At 42.2% G+C, this 21273-nt stretch overlaps 4 protein-coding genes across 9 annotated transcripts in view; 1 reads left to right on the plus strand and 3 right to left on the minus strand.

Annotated features, from left to right (window-relative positions):
* Positions 1 to 799: 799 nt before the first annotated feature.
* On the minus strand, positions 800 to 4813 carry ing1 (inhibitor of growth family, member 1). Of its 3 annotated transcripts, none has more exons than XM_037109785.1 (4): positions 4424 to 4813; positions 3115 to 3294; positions 2334 to 2482; positions 800 to 1775 (listed from the first exon to the last, which is right to left on the minus strand). In XM_037109785.1, the coding sequence occupies exons 2-4, from the start codon at positions 3251 to 3253 to the stop codon at positions 1140 to 1142; spliced, it is 924 nt and encodes a 307-aa protein (XP_036965680.1). In that variant the 5' UTR covers positions 3254 to 3294; positions 4424 to 4813; the 3' UTR covers positions 800 to 1139. The 3 variants fall into 3 exon arrangements, with proteins under 3 accessions (XP_036965680.1, XP_036965681.1, XP_036965682.1); XM_037109786.1 differs by lacking the exon at positions 4424 to 4813 and adding an exon at positions 4045 to 4195; XM_037109787.1 differs by lacking the exon at positions 4424 to 4813 and adding an exon at positions 4028 to 4173.
* Positions 4814 to 5025: 212 nt separating this feature from the next.
* On the minus strand, positions 5026 to 11867 carry naxd (NAD(P)HX dehydratase). 4 transcript variants are annotated; one of them, XM_037109780.1, is made up of 11 exons: positions 10281 to 11396; positions 9229 to 9678; positions 8836 to 8986; positions 8675 to 8720; positions 8490 to 8578; positions 7182 to 7290; positions 6613 to 6663; positions 6383 to 6487; positions 6182 to 6302; positions 5936 to 6059; positions 5026 to 5400 (listed from the first exon to the last, which is right to left on the minus strand). In XM_037109780.1, the coding sequence occupies exons 1-11, from the start codon at positions 10795 to 10797 to the stop codon at positions 5250 to 5252; spliced, it is 1914 nt and encodes a 637-aa protein (XP_036965675.1). In that variant the 5' UTR covers positions 10798 to 11396; the 3' UTR covers positions 5026 to 5249. The 4 variants fall into 4 exon arrangements, with proteins under 4 accessions (XP_036965675.1, XP_036965677.1, XP_036965678.1 ...); XM_037109782.1 differs by lacking the exons at positions 9229 to 9678; positions 10281 to 11396 and adding an exon at positions 11591 to 11867; XM_037109783.1 differs by lacking the exons at positions 9229 to 9678; positions 10281 to 11396 and adding an exon at positions 11591 to 11866 and having other exon boundaries at positions 8836 to 8946.
* A 1345-nt stretch (positions 11868 to 13212) lies between these two features.
* rab20 (RAB20, member RAS oncogene family) lies at positions 13213 to 18768 on the plus strand. The gene is made up of 2 exons (XM_037109788.1): positions 13213 to 13856; positions 17146 to 18768. The coding sequence occupies exons 1-2, from the start codon at positions 13667 to 13669 to the stop codon at positions 17742 to 17744; spliced, it is 789 nt and encodes a 262-aa protein (XP_036965683.1). The 5' UTR covers positions 13213 to 13666; the 3' UTR covers positions 17745 to 18768.
* Positions 18769 to 18828: 60 nt separating this feature from the next.
* Positions 18829 to 21273, minus strand: part of col4a2 (collagen, type IV, alpha 2) — a 63047-nt gene continuing 60602 nt past the window's right edge. Inside the window, exon 48 of the mRNA XM_037109777.1 lies at positions 18829 to 20469. Within this exon, the coding sequence (XP_036965672.1) occupies positions 20215 to 20469 (255 nt within the window). The 3' untranslated portion in view covers positions 18829 to 20214. The remainder of the gene's footprint in view (positions 20470 to 21273) is intronic.

Below are 21273 nucleotides of genomic sequence, written 5' to 3' on the forward strand. Positions count from 1 at the left end.
GATAATTAAGCTCCTCTTACCTCTTCGCTTCATTTATTTTTCAGGGAACAACCCCACAAACTTGGGGCTAACCCCACTCTCGAGCAAGGCCAGCAAGCCGTAGGTTAAAATCGAGGTCAGCCCACTTTGGAACGTGCCAGTGTGAAGGCTATCTTACCCAAGGGCCAAGCGCAGTGTGAAATAAATGAAAAGAAATTACACATCCAGCAGTTACAGAGCTACATCATCATTGACATACAGTTGTGTTTAATGTCAACTTGTGAGATGGAAGTTCAGCCTTCTCTCTTTAAGCTTGGTGTTTGTGGTCTCTACCAAACCCTGAGGGAAGTATCTGTCTGCTAAATGCTCAACTATGTTCACCAGCAGGAGTGTTTGCGTTTCTTTGCCATTTGGTGAAGTAGGTACTGAACAGTGGGAGTAGAGTTCATACCTCTGCCAAGGCCCAACAGTCCCCCTTCACTTCAGTCAATCCTAATCCAATGTCAAATCTGAAAGTTCTGTATCGCTCAAAATTTTCAATTGTACATTATTTCCTGAGAGATTAAAATGTTTACATTTTTATCTTGCAAGGTTAAAGAAAGTAAGAAAATTCCTCGATCACTCCCTTTATCCAGACCCAAACCAAAAGTTGGATCTATTACGGGCCGAGACCCATCCTCCATCCAAGTTTTGTGGAAATCAGTTCAGCAGTTTTTGTGTAATCCTCCTCACAAACAAACCAACCTACAGAGTAAACTACAGTGTCTTTTTACTATCACCACCTAGATTTTCACTCCCTAATGATGTCATAAACTTAGTATTCTTCTTCGTTTAGAAACATTTTATTTGTCAATTGAGCAGATGCAAAGGACTGAGTGATGTTGCATGCATGATAAAAACAAAGGAGATGTAAGTGCAGGACAGCTGGTTACATGCAGGTTGTATAGTACAAAGTCCATCCTTCACAAATGATCCCAAGCAGGAGGGAGATTGTTGTGTTGTTTATCTGCTATGCAGCAGTTACAAAAATAACTATTTACAAACCCTCTATTATCAATTCCTTACATTTTTGAACAGTGTTGACAAATGGAAAAAAAGACGGGACATAAAATGTAGATTTTTTTACACAATACAGTGTTCATCAGGCTGCACAGAGCGAGCTACCTGTTGTATGCCCTCTCCTTCTTGGCCCTCTCTAAGGCCTTGTCCATGGTCTTCTCATTTTCACCCCGACACTTGGGGCAGTACCACTTGCCCTTGGGCTTATGATGGAGCCCGACACAGGAGAAATGAAACCATTCGATGGGACATTCATCGTTATCGCAGCCAATCATCTCGCCGTAGGACACCTGCTCACACAGGCAGTATGTTGGCTCATCTGGATCGATGGGCAGGTCAGGAGGTGACACTTCTCTCTCAGACTTCCCCTTTGACCTTTTCTTCTTCTTTGAAGATGTTTTGGCTCTCTTTTCCCGCGAAGCCCCCACACCCACTTCCTCAGCGTGGTCCAGACCCCCGTAACTTTCCCGATTCTCTCCGTTTTTCTGACGTCTTGAGCGTTTCCCTCCGGACTTGTCTCCACCACCTGATCCTGGGGTGACCTCGTCGCGCTTCTTGTCATGGTGGCTGGTTTTGCCTGGGGTGATGGTGGCTGATGAGGATGATGACATCATGGATGCTGCAGTGGTTGTCATGGATGTTGTTGTGGGGATGTGGCTCTCTGGAACTTCTTGTGAGGAGAGGAGGAGTTCAGAATGCCAATCTATTTGTCGTGTTCGATTCTCAACCAACTCCACCTAGAAAGAAAAACAAATGTTTGGTTTAGTTAGAACATTTAAAGAGTTAAGTTGGCCTCACTTTTAACTCTATGAGTTAAAAATAGAGACAAATACTCATACTAAAATCATAAGCCAGAGTATCCAGTGCGCATCCAATCCTTTTTATAAGAGATACACCTTCTTTCCACACTGAATAACCACAAATGTCAAAGGAAAAGGTTAAATATGGTGTTGTGTTTCCAGTAACCCTCTAGTGAGTAACTATAACGAGAAGATTCAGCATGTTGTACTGTTTGTGCTCCGCAAATGTTCAAAGATTTTTTTCCTGGCACAGATTTCAATGAAATTCAAATGTGTGCAGAATGGAAAATCTAATACACTGCAATGCACAAAAAGCCTTCTAGCAGGCTTATAAGACCTTTTTGTTGTTTTTTTAAACTCTGATTTGATTTTCTGAGCTCAAATGTTCCAGGAAAATACTTCTCTATACTCACATATTTGCAAACACAGTCTCACACCTGGATGTTCGCCAAGGATCAGCTCTGCCAGAGCAGCTGCAGGGTGTTCTCTACGTACCATTTGACCGGCAATCTGGATCTTCTCATCTCCGAGCTCTTGACTGCGAATCAACGCCCTCTGAATGGATAACTGAAGCTTTCTCCTCTGCACGGAGTCAGATTCCCGGCGATACCGCTCGTAGGCATCATCAAGCTCCTTCAGAACATCTGCCAAAGAAGAATTAAAGAATTATTTCACGCAAAGGGACGCTGAACTCAACATATACAAGTCACTGCAAATAAAAATGGTCTCTTGATCATTATTGATCATTTTTCTAGCTGTACATCAGGAGCTACTGAATGGATATTTGAAACGCACAAGGGAGCTATTCATTCAGTATAGTTTGTTTGAAAATATTTGCCATGATTATACAGAGGGTGAGACTGACTACTGAGGGAGAATGTAATGAAACTGTCAGGTAGCTTTAGAGCTGGTGGGCACAGACATGTAACGTGTAACTGTACATAGCTACACGTCTGCAATGTACTTGTCGAGGGTTCAGTTTGTACACTCAGTACACGCCTGCTAATATACTTGCATTGGTGGGGAAAAGAAAAAGAAGGAAAAACTGCAGAGGAACAGGACCCTTGTTGTCTAGAAGCTATCGCTGACCAAACATTTATCAGTAATTTTAAGTTTACCCTCCATATTTGCTGAATTTTATGTTCACTTGTAATGCATACTCACACACAAGACAAAGATTATGCTGACCCTTTAATGTCTACATTTTTTATTTTTAAGTTGTGTATCTAGTTTAGCCATGTCAGCGCTGTCTGGTTATAGTTTTTGTTTTAATTACCTTGATACTTTGCATCAATTTCCTTCATTAGGGACACACTCCTCTGCAAATCAAAAGGCAGTGACTCCACCAGGTCCAAATACTCCTCCACATAATTCACAACAACATGGCTTGGGTCTCCATTGGCCGGGTTCAACATAGTGGATCCGTGTTAACCCCAGGACACGCTGACACCAGCACCTGTCAACAACAAATCATCAGTTATCAGTGAATTGTCTTAAGTTACTTCTCTTGCAGCGTTTAATGCTCAAATTTGCAAGCTTTCAATAGTTCCTACAGCAGATCATGGTCATATCTGCCATTCTGCAGTGTAAATGATGTGTAACCTGTCTGGAAATACAGACTATGATGGTTAAACCGTGAAAGGGGGAGGGGGCAACTGATCTGAAGTCAGCCATCCTGAAAATAGCTACGTGTACTACACATCTGCCAACAGAGTAACAGCTAACAGGTCGGCGATGGAAGAAAAATACATTCGCATAAGGATATAACTAAATACGCGCAAGGTGACTTCTGGCGGACAGAAAAAAAATACTTGAATTTGTATCCCCCTCTGGTATCATACAAGGTCGGAGAAGACAATAAAGCTAAAGATTAGCATCAGTGTTAGCTGGCCAGGACTCCCCGTGTTAACGTTAATAGTGGGAAAAACGTTTCTGTGGACGTGGATGCGCAATGAACCGACATATGAACGTAAAACCGATAAGAAAAAAAACAATCACTGCGAAGTTTGACTTTGACTTCAAGAGTAATGGCCATGAACACTAACGCTAGCTTACACCAACAAACGTACAGCTAACGCACCCTGCTGGGGAGTTTACGTGTACGTCAAGTAACGTTAACCAACTTTAAGGTAAAGTTTGAGGCTGGTTAACAGTTAACTCTTAGAAATACTCACGAAACATGATCTTACCAGTAATGTGAACAAACCTTGGCTTAAATCGTTAGCTGAACGTTTATCTGACAACACAAAGATCAACGAAACCACCGCTGTGAGACGCGTTTATCAGCCACATCGTGAAGAATCGCAGCACCTCATAACAAGCTACTGTTGCACAGTCACATCACGTTAAATGGGCGCCAGGAACGAGTCAGTGCAAAGACTAACTACAGGCAACCGCTTTGACAATTCACGCTATTTTCTATCACGTTTGCTTCAGTGTTACCGTTAGCCAAAATTAGCTGAGGCTAGCTTTTCAGGCACAACGTTCCCAAGCGAGGCGCGACATTTATCACCGCAACAACAAACACTCGGCAAAACTTCGCTCTGACTGTCTCTTTGGTTGTTCGGCTGCTTGCAGGAACTTACCGTAGTTTTGTCTGCTGTAGACGTCTGACACTCCGCGATGCTCTTGCTCTCGTTGCTAACGCTAGGTCGTGTGTGTGTGTGCTGTAGCAGCTTCTTCACTACTGCTAGCTCCACGGCAGCTAATGTTAGCTGGTAGCTAAACTGCCCGAACAAATATTTTTAGCGGTGCGCGCATGCACTGCACTACAGACCCGCTACAACCAGATACAGGCTGAACACAAATCTCCCAACTGTCTACACTTCTCCGCGGCTTTCAGTCTAAGGGCGCGCTATTCTGTTTAAGTAACATTACAGCTTACATGACCACCCCGCGATACTCCACCAACACCACTATTTCCATTGATTTGGCACGTATCGTTTGACCGACAACAGAAACCCGACTGTTTCCATGATCCAGGTCAATACTGCCACCCTGCGGCCACACAGGCACGCTGCCATGATGTGGTCTGCTTTCAGGCAACATGTTCATAGGTCACAAATACATTAATTCTGTTACTGATTTCTTACCATCTCAGTGTCTTTGGTAGGCAGAACTAAATTTAGCATGCTTTCATCATGTCTGGTGAATGCGTTCATGGCACTAGTGAGAGATGGGGGACGTGTTTGTTGGTTCAGGTTCATTTAATACGCCTCAAACAACAATAAGTGCACCAGGTTTTCAGTGCTATCTGCGAAAGGATAGTCCACACCTGGGTAACCTTTATTTAAATCAGCTTGATGAGAACATTTACCACCCATAGGATATATTAACAGTGTTTAAGAATGCACATTTGAGTTTGTATGTATAGCCGTTGAAACAACCATTTTTATGTCAGTTGGCGTTTCTTCAGCTTTCAAAAAGCTTCTTGAAGGCTGTCCCAATCTCCTGGATCATGTCCGTTGTGGTGGTGGACCTGCCATGTCGCTGGAACGCTTGACTGTTGCACTGTCTTGTGAGAGAGCATGCTCCGAACGCAGCAACCATCGAGGGATTCACACTGGAGGGGGACACCAATGATGGATTAGGAAACAGAGACACGTGACAATACTTCAGGGCTGATATTTTCCCTTTCAACGATTCTGTCGGCTATTCTCGTCATGAATCATTTCATGTTTAAAATGCATGAGAGTGGCTAAAAACCCCACCACATTTTTACAGAGCCCAAAGTCTCATCTTTAAATCTACAGCCAAAACCCCAGAAATATTCAAATTACTATCATATTAGACAAAGAACAGCAGCAAATCACAACCATACAGGCTGCAACTGTTAAATATTTGGCACTTGTGCTAAAAAATGACAAAGAATTTGATTAACTACTTAGCTACTGGACTCATTGTTTCAACAATATCAGCAGAAAATACTAAATATTCGCTAAGTTGGATAAACATTGAGTGAAGAAAAGGTATAAACATCTTAATAATTAAAGAATGTTTTTAAAAAGGTTCAGTGATGTTTATGAACTTTCTAAGTTATGAGCTCGCACATAAAAAACACTGGTATGGTCCTTTAAAGGTGTTTAACATGTCCTCACCTTCTTAATATTCCAGCTACAGAGGCAGCATGGGCCCAGTGTGCCAAAACTCCCAAAGATCCAGACAGAAGATCACCCTGTCCACCACATCTTCTCCCACTGCCCTCAACACTGCATGAGATCACTGAACACAACAAGTCACAACCTGAGATCAGAGCTCCTTCATATCTGGGTGACAAATGCAAAAAGGTCAAGTGGACTGGAGAAGTTAGTCTCATAAATATGGCTTTTGGCCTTGATACTAACCCTTACTGCCATCTGTAATGAGATCCTGTTCTCCTTTTAGCACCAGAGTGAGGTTGCCCATGGCTACACTGAGCTGCATGACGTTGCGCTGGTGATCGCTGCTGTCCATGGGCTCATGGTGCTGCGACAAGACGAATACATTAACACACTGTATTACATGCCATACGACAGTGACCACCTCTACTGTGCCGAGACACCCACCAGCGACTCATACAGCCGGGTGAACTCCATGAAGTTGGGTGTGAGGATGCCCTTCTGGTACCCTTGAATGACAGCTGGCTGCTGAGTGACTAGCCATAATCCATCCTGACACAAACAAGAAAACAAACGGCACACAGACACACACACACACACACACACACAAATCAGTGATTGTGTCTAGGTTTGCAAATAAAATCCCATCTGTTCAACAGCTGGTAGATGAGACTTACTGCATCAATAACTATGGGGATATCTCTTGCTTTCGACTTCTCTATCACCTCCTGAAAGAGAGAGAAAAGGTTTTATCTAGAGACAACGTAACATTAAATGTCGATGTGATGCACACTGTAACTTTCTCTTAAGGCTGTGCTAAACAAAATCTTTATGTACATTTACACATTTCTTCATCAGTCTTATCAACTTTGGCCGACAACTCTAGATGCACAGTGAAAGTGCCGTTTGACCCAAATTACATTTTATTTCAGGTGTCTTTAATCTCATGGGACCGTTGGATAAAAACACTGCCTAAGCACCAGTGTACAATTGCTTCTTTCAGAGAAAATATTAAACAATATGTAGTCTTGTCAAGTCTAAAAGCCATGTTTTCTGGGAAATAAATTGACATTTTTACAGTCACAGGGAGCCACAAACATGAAAGGCTGTGTTATGCAGCTTAAATTGATCACTGTGTTCTATCCAACAGCTGTTGAAAACCTCTGCTCAGTTTTGTGGTTATGCACAAGCAGCTGGCCTCGGAGACTTTTTTGAGTGTATGGTAGAGTGAATGTATTCCACGTGCCTTCGCTGTTTTCAGTAACAAATCTTCTCTCCCGAGACCTGGTCCAACCACAAGGCCGTGTAGTCTTGGGAGCCATTTTTCTATCTCTTCCACTGCATTAGGACTGTCCCTTCACACAACAAGCAAAGACACACATGTGATAAACATGTTCAAATGCACAAAGTCCCACCCTGGTTATACTCTTTGAAAAAAATCAATTTGCTCTTTTATGCCACATAAGTACCAGTAGTTGAAAAGGATGTGCATGTGTATCTGTAGCTCATATCAACTGTATGTCCCATCTGCCCTATTTGCATATTTGCCCTCATCTAGAAGAGATCATGTCTGGGTAATTGGTGAGACATGGTGCGGTATTTTAAATCCGCTATGTAGGTGAGTTCCCAGGGCCCAGGTAGTGAGCACACTGGCTCACTGGCACCGTTTACTAAGACACTTAATGGCACTGACCAAGCCATCAATGACTACATTCTTACATATTGAATCTTTAAATATGCCCGAATTAGCCAATATGCACTTAGATAATATATTCCTTGCCAGATGTGAAGATGGTGACCTAAAGTCAGCCTAAAATCAAGCAACATGGTGACTTCTGTCAGCTTCAAGTGCATTAAGGACATTGACCGGGAAGTCCACAAACATATTGATCTTTCACTGAAAGCACTGCGTTGATTCTGCCCTCACACAGAGAGAGCATGATAGAAATTCAAAGTGGGAGATTCCAAACTACCACCAGCCTAATCTAATATCTTTGCTTGCTTACTTAAAGAAAACAAATTATGCTTATTTCAGCAAGCCATAAACAAATTCTCAACTTATCATGACATTTTGGAGAGAAAGCACCATGATGATCAACTAATGATGAACTACAGACGGCAATTTCTGAATGAAATTTCTGCAGTTGTGAATGCTGGCTGTTAAAACAGCTAATGCTAGACTGCACCGCTGACATTATGAATTAAAAATAAAAACAATCATATATTGGGGAATATTTTAAGTTTGTAGAAAAACTGACACTAAACTGAATTCCTGCCCACCAGCATTCACAACCAAATAAAGGCTTATAATACCTAATAAATGTTGTTATAAGAGCATAATGCATTATAGTTTACAACTCAAAGTATACTACACTACCACTACATTTTATTTTGGACTAAAGTTGAAATATATTGTATTTGCAATTTGTGAGGACATTTCTCTATAAATTATCAGATCACTGTCCGAATATCCAATGATCCAATGAATATCCAAGAATATGTCCTGCCAAAATGGCATTCAGATAACAACTGGTGTACATGTTTCCGTACTTACAACACTGGATGAACTATGAGCTCGGGGCTGTATGATTTGATTACAGTTGCAGCATCTTTGGTGCAGAACACATGAGACAGGTCGGCCCCCTGAAGATGGGAAAAAGGCACAGTCACTGCACCACAACTGGACTACTATAGTTTATCATATCTGTCAGAAGAGGCATGATGAGAATTACTGCTTACCACTTTTAGTGCTGAGATTGCTGCAAAGTATGGAGCTCCAGTATAGCTTTAGAGTGTGGACATGAAAGAATTAGTGCAAATGTTAATTAGTGCTAATGAACTAGACATGCTTATCTGGTGAATGATATTTATAGTGAGGGGCGAGTTTTTGTGTGACATACTCTTGGCATCCTCCGATGATCCCGATACGTCCGTCTTGTCCCTTGTGCTTTTTGGACGTCAGTGGAGGGACGATGTTCTTAACCAGTGAGAGGGTGTCATCATCCATGCCTCTGTGTGACGTAGAGCCCAAACTGTAGTAGCGTTCAAATACTGAGGAGATAAACAATGAATGATGAAGAAGCAGTGTCTTCTCTACGTTTCTACCTTCCACAGACACATAATGACAAACGACAAACAAATGCACAACTAAAACACAAGAACTAAAGAAAATCAGTGTGAAGGAGTGACACTGGAGTAAGTGAGCCTTCACATTACAGCTTATGAGCCTTTAATTCAGATTTCTCTTCACACATTTCACCTCAAGGCTGCACACATGACACCGAAACTAATACCTAACGCCTGAGGATCTGGGTTCAACTGTTGACTTTGTTGGGTGAAACAGTCCGTTTGGGGTGAAGGGCGTCTGAGGTGACCTGACTGGCCGCGTCCACATGACAGGGAGGCACTGGAGAACACGGGAGCACGGGCAGGGGGAGCTGTTTTGGAGGGAGTGGCCGCGGAACCGGGCCTGGAGGAGGAGATGCTGGAGAACATCTGGCCGAGCATCTGAAGCATATGCAGCTCCCTGGCGTGTTCGGCCTCTCTGCGGCGGTCTTCAGCCTGCAAGCGCTGCTCCTCCATGCGGTAGAAGCCGTCCTCGGCCTGGGCGCTCTGCTCCAGGAACTGCTCCATAAGCTTCTCCATGGGGAAGTTCGCACGCCGCTTCCTTGCTCGTTTAGGTGTTCTGGCTGGCAGATTACTGGCCGACTGGCTGCAGCTGTTTTGCGGCCGTGTGGAAGTGCCTGAGGTGGGGAGGGGTTGAGACGTTATGTGATGCATCTGTGAGGCTAAACAATCAAATAATCTTGGTATTAAAAAGGTGCCCTATGTAGCTTTGGGGAAGAAGAGAATTATATTCAGTGATTGATTAGTTTAATGTCAAATCAAAATAAACAAACTCTTTGTTTTAATGACGGAATAAATTAACAGACCTTAAAGGACAACACAATTTCATACTGTTTTACTTTATATATATTTGGTGGACCCTGCCACATTTCTAGTTTCAAACCATGTTCTGGGGCAGCTTGTGTATTCAGTTATGGAGAAAAAAAACAATTTGTTTGAATTATCACCTCATTAATACTGTAAATATAAAAATTCTGAGTTTGAATTTCCTCTCCTACACTACATAGTGCCCATTTCAGATCAATTTGTTTATTCAGTCATAAAAACAAAGACATTGTTTTATTATTTTTTTTTGTTTTGGCTTATCATTACTATTTTTGAATGAATCAATGAAGATGTTTCTCGTCTGATTAAAATGTCTTAACCAAAACTACACAGTGCATCTTCAAAATAGAAACACATCAGCAGAGGCAATCCACGATGAGCAGGGAGCACTTACTGTTGTTGTTGCCCACTGTCACTTTAACAGGAATAGGGATGGGAATAGTTGGGTATTCCAACTTGACTTCAGTCTCTGCAGGATACGGACACTCCCCTGTGCTCTCTGAGTAAACATCCTGGGCATCCTCTCCATCCTCCTCCAGGCCGTCCACGGCCTCCTCTGCTCCCGCCCCGCTCTCTATGAACTCCTGAGGGTCAAGAGCGGGCCGGTTGCTCAGAATCCTCTCCATGGTGTCGTAGAACTTACAGATCTTGTGATACTGCCCGTTGTTCCGCAGATTGCCCTCCTTTGCCAACAAGTACTGTCTCTTGAGGCTTTTGATTCGCACCCTGCATTGTTCCGGGGTCCTTTCAAACCCCATCGCCCCCAGCCTCCGGGAGACGTCGCGGTACACGAAGCTGTTTCGGAAGTTTCCATCCAGCGCCGCCTGGATGTCCTGCTCGCCCCAGATGTTCAACAAGGTCCGCGTCTCCACGTCCGACCACAGGAAGCCCCGCGTTGTGTTCGCTTGCATAGCGGATAAGAGCCGGCTGGCTTCACAGAGTCACCTCCACCAGCAGGAGTTGAATGGAGATGTTGACACTGCGGATTATGATGGACGTCTGCTCTGGATGTTTGCTCCTAGCTGCGTTAAAGCCGCGGGGCGCCGCCAGCTCAGACAGCGTCAACAACGGTTTGTTTTTACCATGAAGGTAGCTTAGAGGGATTGTGGGGGTATGAATTATAGTTTTTCACATGGGAATCATTATAATATCTTGTATAAATCAACTCTTTGTGTGCTAGCTAAAGCCTAGCCGTCTATGTTTATCCCTTTACGTCGTTAGCAAGATGCGTAACGCGACACTTTAAAGTAAACTGACTGGGGATCTGTGTCCCGAGTCATTCTCGCGGCCTGAACCCTCACTGGGGAAATATCAAACTGACCTCTGATCAGTCCTCCGAGGGTAACTTCACCTTTCTCCGCCCGCTCATCCGCCCCTGCTAGGTGTCTGCCGGGTCCTAGAGACCCCGGCGACACATCCAACTGTCAACTCCTCGACCGACGTAGAAAAAGGCACGAAAAAGCTTCACGGAACACACAGCTAACATGACGCAGGAGTTAAATAAAATGTCATATTTCCTCCATTTTATTACCTTTCTCATTCAAACAGAAGAATGTGGCGACAAGCGCCAGCAGGACTGTAGTGAGGCAATAAGCGAACATCTGAATCTGTTGCGGCATCTCTCATGTTTTCTTTGCTCTAACTGAAGCCAACGAAGCTGTCCCCTCACTCGAAGCCCACCGTATTGTTCACAGTCCCCCTTACCTAAACTGGAACCGCGTCTCAGCGCTGACAACTGTGCACAAACGACCCGGGTCATGAGGCGCCCTGAGCCAGGACAGCAATACAGGAAGAAACGGCGTGTGGTGCCTTCAGAGGATCCTCGGATACTCCAAGTTGAATCTGTCAACAATCAATGGGCAGCCATCACTGCTGAGCAGCTTAAGCGGAAGTACTTCTTCTAATGGCCGCCAGGTGCTGCTAAGTTCAGACCATGACGCCCACCCTACACATCACATGGAACTAACGCCAATACATAAAATGTCAATTATATTCAAAATTACATTTCCCTTGTCAGAAATAATAAAACATTGTACCAACTGTAAAGATTTGTTCCCTTGTTTTACTTGAGTTATTTCCAAGTTTCACCACCAAAACAGTTTCGAGTACAAAAGCACAGACAAAAACACAAACACACATACTTTACAATTACAATTTACAATAGTATTTAATGCTTCAGTGCAGAATAAATGGCAATTGAAATGTCAGATAGAATCATAGGATTTATTTCAGATACATTTGTTGTCTGATACTTTGAAGACAGGTATATGGTACTGTTAGTACAATCTCTGACCATGCACGTGTTACTACGTCTTTATGACCCATTGGTGACAAATATTTCCCCAATCACGGCTGTACATACAAATAATTTCCCCCTGGGATTATTAAAGTATTTCTGATTCTGATACATGAACGCAGCACGAGTTGATAAAACTGTAATTGGTTTAAAGGTCAACTAAAAACTGAATACATAAAAACGCTGCTTTTTATAAAATAAGAAGCTCTTTGTGGAAAAACCTATTTGGCTGTCCTTCAAGTTTATTTCCACAGTCTGGAGAAAACACTTTGACAGGAGACTCTATTATTCTCCATCACATGTATTTTTTTTTTCTTTTCTTATAGAAGAATCTGTCATGTCAGGCTTAAGTGTAAAAACTACCACCCGCCCATTCGGGCGATTCAATGTGACAAATCCGGCAACAGAAGAGAGGATATTTTTCGCCCTGACAGCAGCCTTGTAGGTGCAAAACAGCCTTACTCATGCGGCTGCGTACGCATCCTCAAATCCTACTCCAATAAACTTAGCTGACCCAAATATGAACCGACTAAAAGCTTGTGTTGAGGATTTTTTGTCATATTTGTAATCAGTGCGTTACATTTTCTCATAATGTTCTGATTCCTTGCCTGTTCTGTGGTAGAATAGGCTATGACATGTTTTCCCTCAGTGTTTACATACATACACATGCATTTTGGAAAGACTCTACCCCTAATCTTGAAACATTTTCCTATCCACACTAATTGGATCTCATAAACAAACCAACGAACAGTATTTTGGCTATGGTAACAGGCCTATATTGCAAAAAAAGTTTTCACAATTGATTCCCTTCATACAATTTTAGATTACATTGCTGAAACTTTAAAAAAGAAAGTAATAAAAAACTTTAATAGTAGAAAGAAAATGTATTTGGTTGATTTCCAAACTTATATCTTAGATGAACAAAAAAAAGACAAAAAAACAAAACTGTACAACAATGCCACCCTCTCATTATGTTAGTTAGTTTTTTAGTTTTTTTTATTCTATTTATTTTCTTTAAATAAACAGCTTTCATTTTCTCCTCTCGCTCTCCCCCCTTTTTGTAATAATAAAAAAAGCAAAAGCAAAAACAACAACAACAACAACAACAACAACAACAACAAAACATTAAACAAACATGGTTGACTGTTCGGGGCGGTCCACAGTCTGCGAGTGGATGAACCTGACAGGCAAAGCTCAGGGTAACAAAGCGCCGGTGCGCAGCCTGAGCTCGTTACCTACTTCCTGTTTCACCTCCTCACTACTTTCTGAAGTTCAGTCGCAGGCAGCAGATTGTAAACGAGCCAACGCTGAACCGTTATACACCGTCACAAATTAACTTTCTTCCATAAAATGACGTTTGTCAGGGGAGTCCACGACCAGTCTGACGTTGAGTCCACGAGTTAGACGCTGTTTCTTCTCAACTCTAAAAGGAAAAGAAGAAAAAAAAAGAAAAGCTCCCCTGTTGCGGGACCTGAACCGACAACATGCCCGAGATGTCGAAGATGAAGAAGCCCGACGTGAAGGTGGTCCTGCTGGGAGACATGAACGTGGGGAAGACGTCGCTGCTCCACAGGTACACGGAGAGGAAGTTTAAAGACACCATCAGCACCGTCGGAGGGGCGTTTTACCTCAAACAGTGGGGACCTTACAACATCTCGATATGGGACACAGCTGGTAATGCCTCCTTCATGTGATTTCTTCTTCCCTGCGGGTTGTTAACTGTGTTTACCTGATAACGCGTGATCTCAGCACCTGAGGCAATCACGGGCATGTGACCCGAGTGTGTGTGTGTGTGTGTGTGTGTGTGTGTGTGTGTGTGTGTGTGTGTGTGTGAGGGCTGCAGACCTGTCTTTGTTAACAGAGATCTGTTATTCTCACGTAGCCTATAAAAACAACAGATCAAGTTCTCAGTCTCAGCGCTGACACGACTAACAATAACATGCCCTGTGAAAGACTTCTCAGGTCCAAACAGAGCAGAAACCGACCTGGTGATGCAGCACACTCAGGCAAAAAACAACTGTCAGAGCAATTTCAAAACGTATCTGTATATCTATTCGCACACACCTTTTAAAAAAGAATACCACGTTCCTTTTGTATTTTCTGATCTCCTAAATAAACATTCAGTCTATTGGCCAGAGTCTTTAATCATTAACATGAATCTAGAAGCCGTTTGCTACAAGTAGGCCTACAATCTATTGACCTTTGACCTCAAAAGGTGTCTTAAAGGGGGTTTAACAGATAAACGTGATGCCAGGAATACATGCAACAGATAATACAAAAAAAAAATAGAATAATTAACTGCTCAGTATCCATATAGATTTTATCTGTATTTGAGTATTTGACAAATGACTTATCTGGTATTATATCATAAAAAGTTGATGTCTCTGTGATTGCGGTCTAAATGCAGAATTGTTCTTTTTTAGTGTACCAACAGAAAAATGTGATCCACCACGTAAACTGCGTGCTACGTCTTGTGCCATGTTGCACAACATTGGACTGACGTGACCTAATCCGAGCCTCCGTCATCCTCGTACTTCTGCAGTAAAACTCACTCACAGAGCACTTTTGGCCCATTTTCGAAATCTGTGAACACCCGCCTGCGATAGAGGCTTGAGAAATAACATCCACTGCTGAAGGTGTGACAGCAGAGGGACAGTTACAAGTTCATTGAACTACCTGTGACATGATGGAAAGCCTGTAAACTACACTGCAGGTGGACAGCACCTTTTATGTGACCCTTGCTTGTCTTCTTTTTCCTCTGGAAAATGAGCACGATTGGTTTAGGCTAACTAATTTGATTGTCGGCCAGATCACTTAGATCACTTTGGAGGTATGGATCATAATAGCCGACTCTGCTCGGAGCACCGGAGAAGTGCTGGTTTTGTTTATGATTGGATTTTCATCTCTTGAGGTTCAAAGTGGCTGTGAGTTGGCTGGTTAGCATGCTAACTTCAGTGGCCATCTGTGCAACACTACATTTTACACTACATTTTTTGAATGTATTAATCAATTCTTACATATTGCCCCTTTAGTTTTTAAACAGATTGTGTAAATCATTGTGAACATGAACATGTTTTTCTTCATTTAAATCACAGAATGGGTATAAGAAGAGGTGGTAACCTCAATGATAATAGTAATTTAAAAAGGAACTGCCAAATTTGAGGCACACCACTGCGACAGATGAAAATGATTAGTCGCACTTGACAGATTTTTGGTTGCATGGGCGAAAAAAATAGTTGCACCCTGGAGCCCTGCTAATATAATTTAAGGTATGAATTTTATTAGAGAGTATGAAAGTGTCCATGCAGTACTCTTAATCTGTGTGAACGATTTGTAAAAAACACAAGATTTGTTATTTTACTGCAATACTGAATCCACTTAACACATGGAAACTCATCCTTTTCTTGAGTGTCTCTCCCTAATTAACCTTCATTCAAGATAAATTCTTTTCTCAACTAATTTGGCACTGACAGGGATAATTTGCAGTGTGAGTGTGCTGGTGAATAAGCTTATGACTGCACTACATTCCAGTATTGTGTAAACATGAATTACAGTAAACCCTCGACTGCAAATAACACTCACAATGAAAGCAGAGTTGGTGAGCCACAGAGATAAGGAAAGGCTGACCATGTCACCAGTAAGCCATTTCCTGTGTGCGTTCCCTAACTCCGTGACCTCTGACAGGAGGCTGTTGCCTTTATTTAGTCATTGTGGTGGAGAAATGCAGGATCAGCACGGAGTCATTTTGGAGGCCATCGTTGCAGACCTATGAGCATTATAGACCATAACATTCATGGCTTGGGTTGTTTACAAATCTGTCTGATGTTTGGCTCTGTCTGCTGCTTATTTTCCCAGAGATTATTTCCTTTTCAGTTACATTCAAAGCTCCACAGAGGAGGTCAAGCTGTCTACGCTGTTCCTCTTAATAGTCACATGACAGGGCCGTGACAGGAAGACCTGACTCCCCACGCTTTAACCTGACTTTTCCAAAAATGCATGCAAAAATACTTTGCAGAAGCACACGAGGACAGAGCGAAGGTTTTAAAGCCAGTAGTATGTGCAAGTGAGTTCATCCAATGAATACGCAAGTCAATAGCGTTGAAATGATTTAATCCTATACTGTATGGTGTTTTTAACATAAAGTCTCCAAAATGACCCACACAGTCAAACAGCTCTCTAAAACAGTTGAAAATGTAAGACTTTAGCTCTGATGCAATATCTTCTCACACAATGTCTGCCCACAACACTATCTGATTGGTAACACGTTCCAATTAACGGCCTATAAACAAGTATAAAGTAGCAGAAAAGGAAAATGCTCAATTAAAATTCCTAAAAATTGTGTTTAAGAGCAGTTCCTAAGTAAATTGTAGTTTATAATCAAATTCTTTTCATTTTTCTTTCAAACAAATATTGCTCCCAAATGTCATTTCTCAATGCCATTGATTTCTTCTATCGGTATCCTTACATAGCTGCAACCAGTAAATGTTTGAAACTTGTGCTTGAATAAGGACGCTGCTGATTAATAGGTCATCAAAATAAATGGTCATTCATTTTTCTTCAATCAACCAGTTGATTAATTGACTAATTGATACTCAATAGTCTAAATCACGTGACATCATGGTAAGAACAACAGTTCAGGTAGAAAACTGTCAGTTGTTTTGCATTGTGTTTTGTGATATAAAAGAGAAATTTGAGGAGGCCTAAAGACCTCCAGAAAAAAACTGGTGATTTGAGCACATAATCATAGGTGTACTTAATGAACTAGCAGCTGCGTATTATGCTGGTGATGCCCCCAGTAATCACACACAATGTGCCCTTTCAGGAATCCTGCATATTTCAACAACAAAGGTTGTTTTTGTTCTCTTACTTCTTCTCTCTGTGCTGTGTGTCTGTCTGCAGTCTGTTCCCACAGTATGGCTGTTTTTAAGTCTGTATCCAGGCTGACCTGTCTCTGTTTCTTCAGGCCGTGAACAGTTCCACGGGCTGGGCTCCATGTACTGTCGGGGTGCAGCCGCGGTCATCCTCACTTACGATGTCACCAACTGGCAGAGCCTGGCTGAGCTGGAGGAGCGCTTCCTGTCCCTGACTGATACCGCTAACCACGACTGCATTTACGCCGTCGTGGGCAACAAGGCCGATCTCACAGACCCTAAAGCCCAGCTGTCCCGGGATTCTGATGTGGCGCCTGAGGACCGGACGGAGTGTGAGGAGAGGACTGAGCCAGAGGTGCTGTCTGCGTGCCCCACACCCCCAGCCTCCCCCGCGTCCCTCTCTGGGGTGATGCTGCACAAACAGGTCGCCCCCGAGGATGCAGCAGCCTTTTATGGGAGAATCTTGCGCTACAAGGGCCTGGACGAGAAGAGCAGCCTGCCCGCAGAGAAGATGTGCTTCGAGACGAGTGCCAAGACAGGCTACAATGTGGACGCGCTGTTTGAGGCATTGTTCGACCTGGTGCTGCCTTCCATCCTGAGAAAGAGGAACGAGAACCAAGAGTCTCCTACAGTGGACCTGGAGGAGTGCAGGGGGGCCGGCAGCAAGCGGAGCAGAACCTCCTGCTGCTAGGTGAAGGAAGGTGGAGAGGCTACCAGATAGAGACTTGTCTTTAACTAAGGACAATCTACAGATTGGTCTGCACACCAAATACATACTGTGATGGTACTACTTATTTGCCTTGAATGAGACCCAGTGGCATTAATGACCTCCTTGTAACACACACACTAAACACAAACACATTGAGTCATTTGAAGTATTTCTTTGCATGGAAGGGAAAAAATGTACCTTCCACCCTAACGACTAAAACTGCACTTGTATCCCAAAGATGTGTCTGTGGGCAAATATTACACATAAGAAGTCAATCACTGCTGTTTCTTTGCATTTTGGAAAGAAAATGTCACAGATTTAACTGCACAACGTATTAGCTGGGTGACACTTTGCACTGTGTTTATAATTATTTTTTAAAGGAGACATATTATGCTCATTTTCAGGTTCCTAATCATATTTTGTGTTACTACTAGAATGCTTTAATTCTCAAAAAACCTATACATTTTCTCACAATCTCTAGTGCTGCCGCACTGTATTCACCCTCTGTCTGAAACACTTGGTTCCGCTCCCGAATACCCAGAGTATCTGATTAGTCAGCTCCCGCAAGCCTGAGCCAACTTCTGAGAAGAGAGCAGTTGTGCAAAATCAATTCTTAAGTGCCAAAATAGCCACTAGGCAGAATTTATGCAAACACGTGTAGTTCAATTTCACAAAGTCACTAAGGTGGGACTACTGATAAGGCATTTCCAGAGCAGTGTTTTTTGTGGGAGAGAGGAGCTTCTGTTGGTGGAGACTTTGACCTTTTTAAATTTCAAGATCCTTTACATGCACAAGAACATATATAACACACTGAAGGAAAGAAAATAACGAAAAAAGCGTAATAGGTGTCTTTTAAAGTTTTCATAAATCACACTTCTTTTGTTTTCTTTTATGTTCAGTTACTAATGTTGTTTATATTTTGTGTGGAACAATCCAATGAGTGTACATAGTAAATACCCCTGATGAATTTTTAAGTACGCTGTCATAATAAAGATTTTTATTTTGCCATCTGTCTGCTCTGTCAGTTCAAGGGGAGCTCGTGGGAGTAACATTACACAGCCAGAAGTATAACAAACAACATTTAATCTTTACAATCCAATGAAATGATCATGTTATGGGAGTTACCATAATTATATTACAGTTAAAACACATGTTGCCAGTATCTTTGCAGTCTAACTAAACTATGTACTTCCAAACAAGTGTTTCAAGGTGAAGCGGAACATCTGACCTACTTTCTGTGTAAAAAAAACTCTAATCTAACCAGTGAGCACAGCGAGGATTTGATACAGTGAGACCTTTGATCCAAGCTGTTTACATTCTGTCCTCTTTGCTGCTCGGGGCAGTTCAATAATTAGTAGATTTGTGACATGAGTAGTGTTAGATAAGATATACATATTTCAACTCTTGGGGATCAAGTTCATTCAGCTGATATAAATACAAAAGAGAATCAGTGCATTGCGTGAACATATGGAGTATGAAAAATAAAGAATTACAGAATTTTGCAATAGTTGATAAATGCATAAAATAGATTAACAGCTGGAGAAGTCTCAAATTATAAAAATAGTAGCTTTTGTAAGAGCAATGGGTAAAAAAAGCAGGATAATACTTTAGGAGTAGCCACCACTACATGTTCAGGACCTCTGGTGACACATGGTCAGTGAGCTGAGAAGCGGTGTTAGTGGCTTTATGGTAGAGCTGCAACCAAAGATTATTTTCATTATTGATGAATCATTTGGTCTATAAAATGTCAGAAAACAATGAAGTACCTACAGAAGAGGATCAGGACACTGTAAAAAAAAAGTTTTTTTCCTCAGAATTCTGACTTTAGGCCTTAAACATCTCTTCAGTAAGTCTGTGATGGCTTTAAATGTACTGTTTTGTCAGTTGGATATCCAAATATGTATTGGATTCAGTATGATATGAATTAGACAAAAGCATAAAATGTAAATATTTGAGAGAAAAAATGATCTCAACAATCGATTATCAATACTTGTTTTTCTGTTAATTGACTCATAGATTAGTCAACCAATCCTTGCAGCTCTACTTTACGGTGGGTCTGTACACCTGAAACAATACAAAAAAACATCTAGATAAACTGAAGCAGTGCATACACACAGGCATCTTTGGTTCAGCTGTACGGTTAAAGATGTGTCGTAGTAGCTGAGGTAATAAGTTAAACAATAAGCACCAATCCACATTTGACACAAAAAATACCTGTTTCCCCATAATGCTGTTGGCTTTATAACGGGGCTTCTCCTGTTTTATGTACAGTGGGACATTTCATTGAAAGCTCAAGGCATCACACAGTCATTGTATATTCCATATCTGAGCTCTGTGGCTCGTGGGGGGGGGGGGTTAATCGGTATTCAGATCCCCCTTGTTTGGTTTACTACATGGACAGAGACGCGACACTAGACCACTGTCAGTTTTGTGTCAGCTTCACTTCAGTCTTTCACAAGTTCTTCATGCAGACCTGGCAGCGGCTGATGCGTGACAGGAGCTGGCCCGCTTTGAGCGTCTCTGATGAGGGCTCAGTGTGGAACGACTGATCTATGGAGGTTAGCCAGAAGCTGTGCTTGTTTGCAAAGTAGTGGCATGTGCCTTTGGCCCCGTTACACTCAATGAACGGTGTTGTGCGGAAGTCCTCCAGGCAGGAGCCGGGCGACGACAGGGACTGACCTCCGCCTTCATTTCCTGCTGCTGTGTGCTGTGGAGACAAAGGTGAGAGGAAGTGAGGCAGGCGTGAAGTGAAATGACCAGAACTAGTCCACATTAATAAAAACATGCAATGTAGAATAATGCCCACGCTTTGTAACAAGAAGTAATGTCTTCCCAAATGAACAAGTTTGTATTATATTGAATTCAACAGGAAACAAAGATTGTAAAATGGTCGAGGGATAAGCTTAAAAAATGCTGGATCCTACACTTCCCACACTGCTTGACACTCAACAGTGCCTTTCCATGAGACCCTCTCTGTCACGAAAACACCCACATCTCTCAGTCTCCACATTCCAAGTGTGTAACAAAGGCTTTCTGGTATAAGTAAATCCAAGATTTCCAAAGCCAATGAATACATTATACAACTGATGAGCAGTTGTACCCTGTCTATCAGGGGTGTGCCATATCATATCTCTCATGGCAACGGGGTTATAATGTTTTCTGATTGTTAAAACTTAACATCATTATTACACACCACTTAAGTTAAAGACAGGCAAAAGAGATTAGATGTAAAACAAATGATGGTTACATGTGGAGTGTGAGAAGAATGTTACAACAGAAGGGGGCAACAACAAACTTATTTACACACCTTGAGCAGAAGCAGGAGAATAAGGAGAGACAAAAATCAAAAGCTATAATGCAGAATTATTTTGGGGCGAGATCTACTAATCCCACTTACTGTTGTGCGTTGTTATGTTCTTACATCTTACATGGTTACATAACGAAAAGTCCCATGCACAGGTTGAAAAAACAGTCCTGATAAATCCAGAGCTCCATCAGAACTGTTTAAAAT

The sequence above is a fragment of the Acanthopagrus latus genome, chromosome 9 (genome assembly GCF_904848185.1).
Source record: "Acanthopagrus latus isolate v.2019 chromosome 9, fAcaLat1.1, whole genome shotgun sequence".
Taxonomy (NCBI): domain Eukaryota; kingdom Metazoa; phylum Chordata; class Actinopteri; order Spariformes; family Sparidae; genus Acanthopagrus; species Acanthopagrus latus.

Coding starts and splice junctions, on each gene's coding strand:
- rab20 (XM_037109788.1), top strand. CDS start 13,667: ATGCCCGAGATGTCGAAGATGAAGAAGCCCGACGTGAAGGTGGTCCTG. Junction 13,857..17,145: donor CTCGATATGGGACACAGCTG/GTAATGCCTCCT, acceptor CTGTTTCTTCAG/GCCGTGAACAGTTCCACGGG.
- naxd (XM_037109780.1), bottom strand. CDS start 10,797: ATGCAAGCGAACACAACGCGGGGCTTCCTGTGGTCGGACGTGGAGACG. Junction 9,679..10,280: donor GACAGTGGGCAACAACAACA/GTAAGTGCTCCC, acceptor TCCCCACCTCAG/GCACTTCCACACGGCCGCAA. Junction 7,291..8,489: donor CTCATAGTTCATCCAGTGTT/GTAAGTACGGAA, acceptor TGTTGTGTGAAG/GGACAGTCCTAATGCAGTGG.
- ing1 (XM_037109785.1), bottom strand. CDS start 3,253: ATGTTGAACCCGGCCAATGGAGACCCAAGCCATGTTGTTGTGAATTAT. Junction 2,483..3,114: donor AATTGATGCAAAGTATCAAG/GTAATTAAAACA, acceptor CTTCTTTGGCAG/ATGTTCTGAAGGAGCTTGAT. Junction 1,776..2,333: donor TCCAGATTGCCGGTCAAATG/GTACGTAGAGAA, acceptor TTTTCTTTCTAG/GTGGAGTTGGTTGAGAATCG.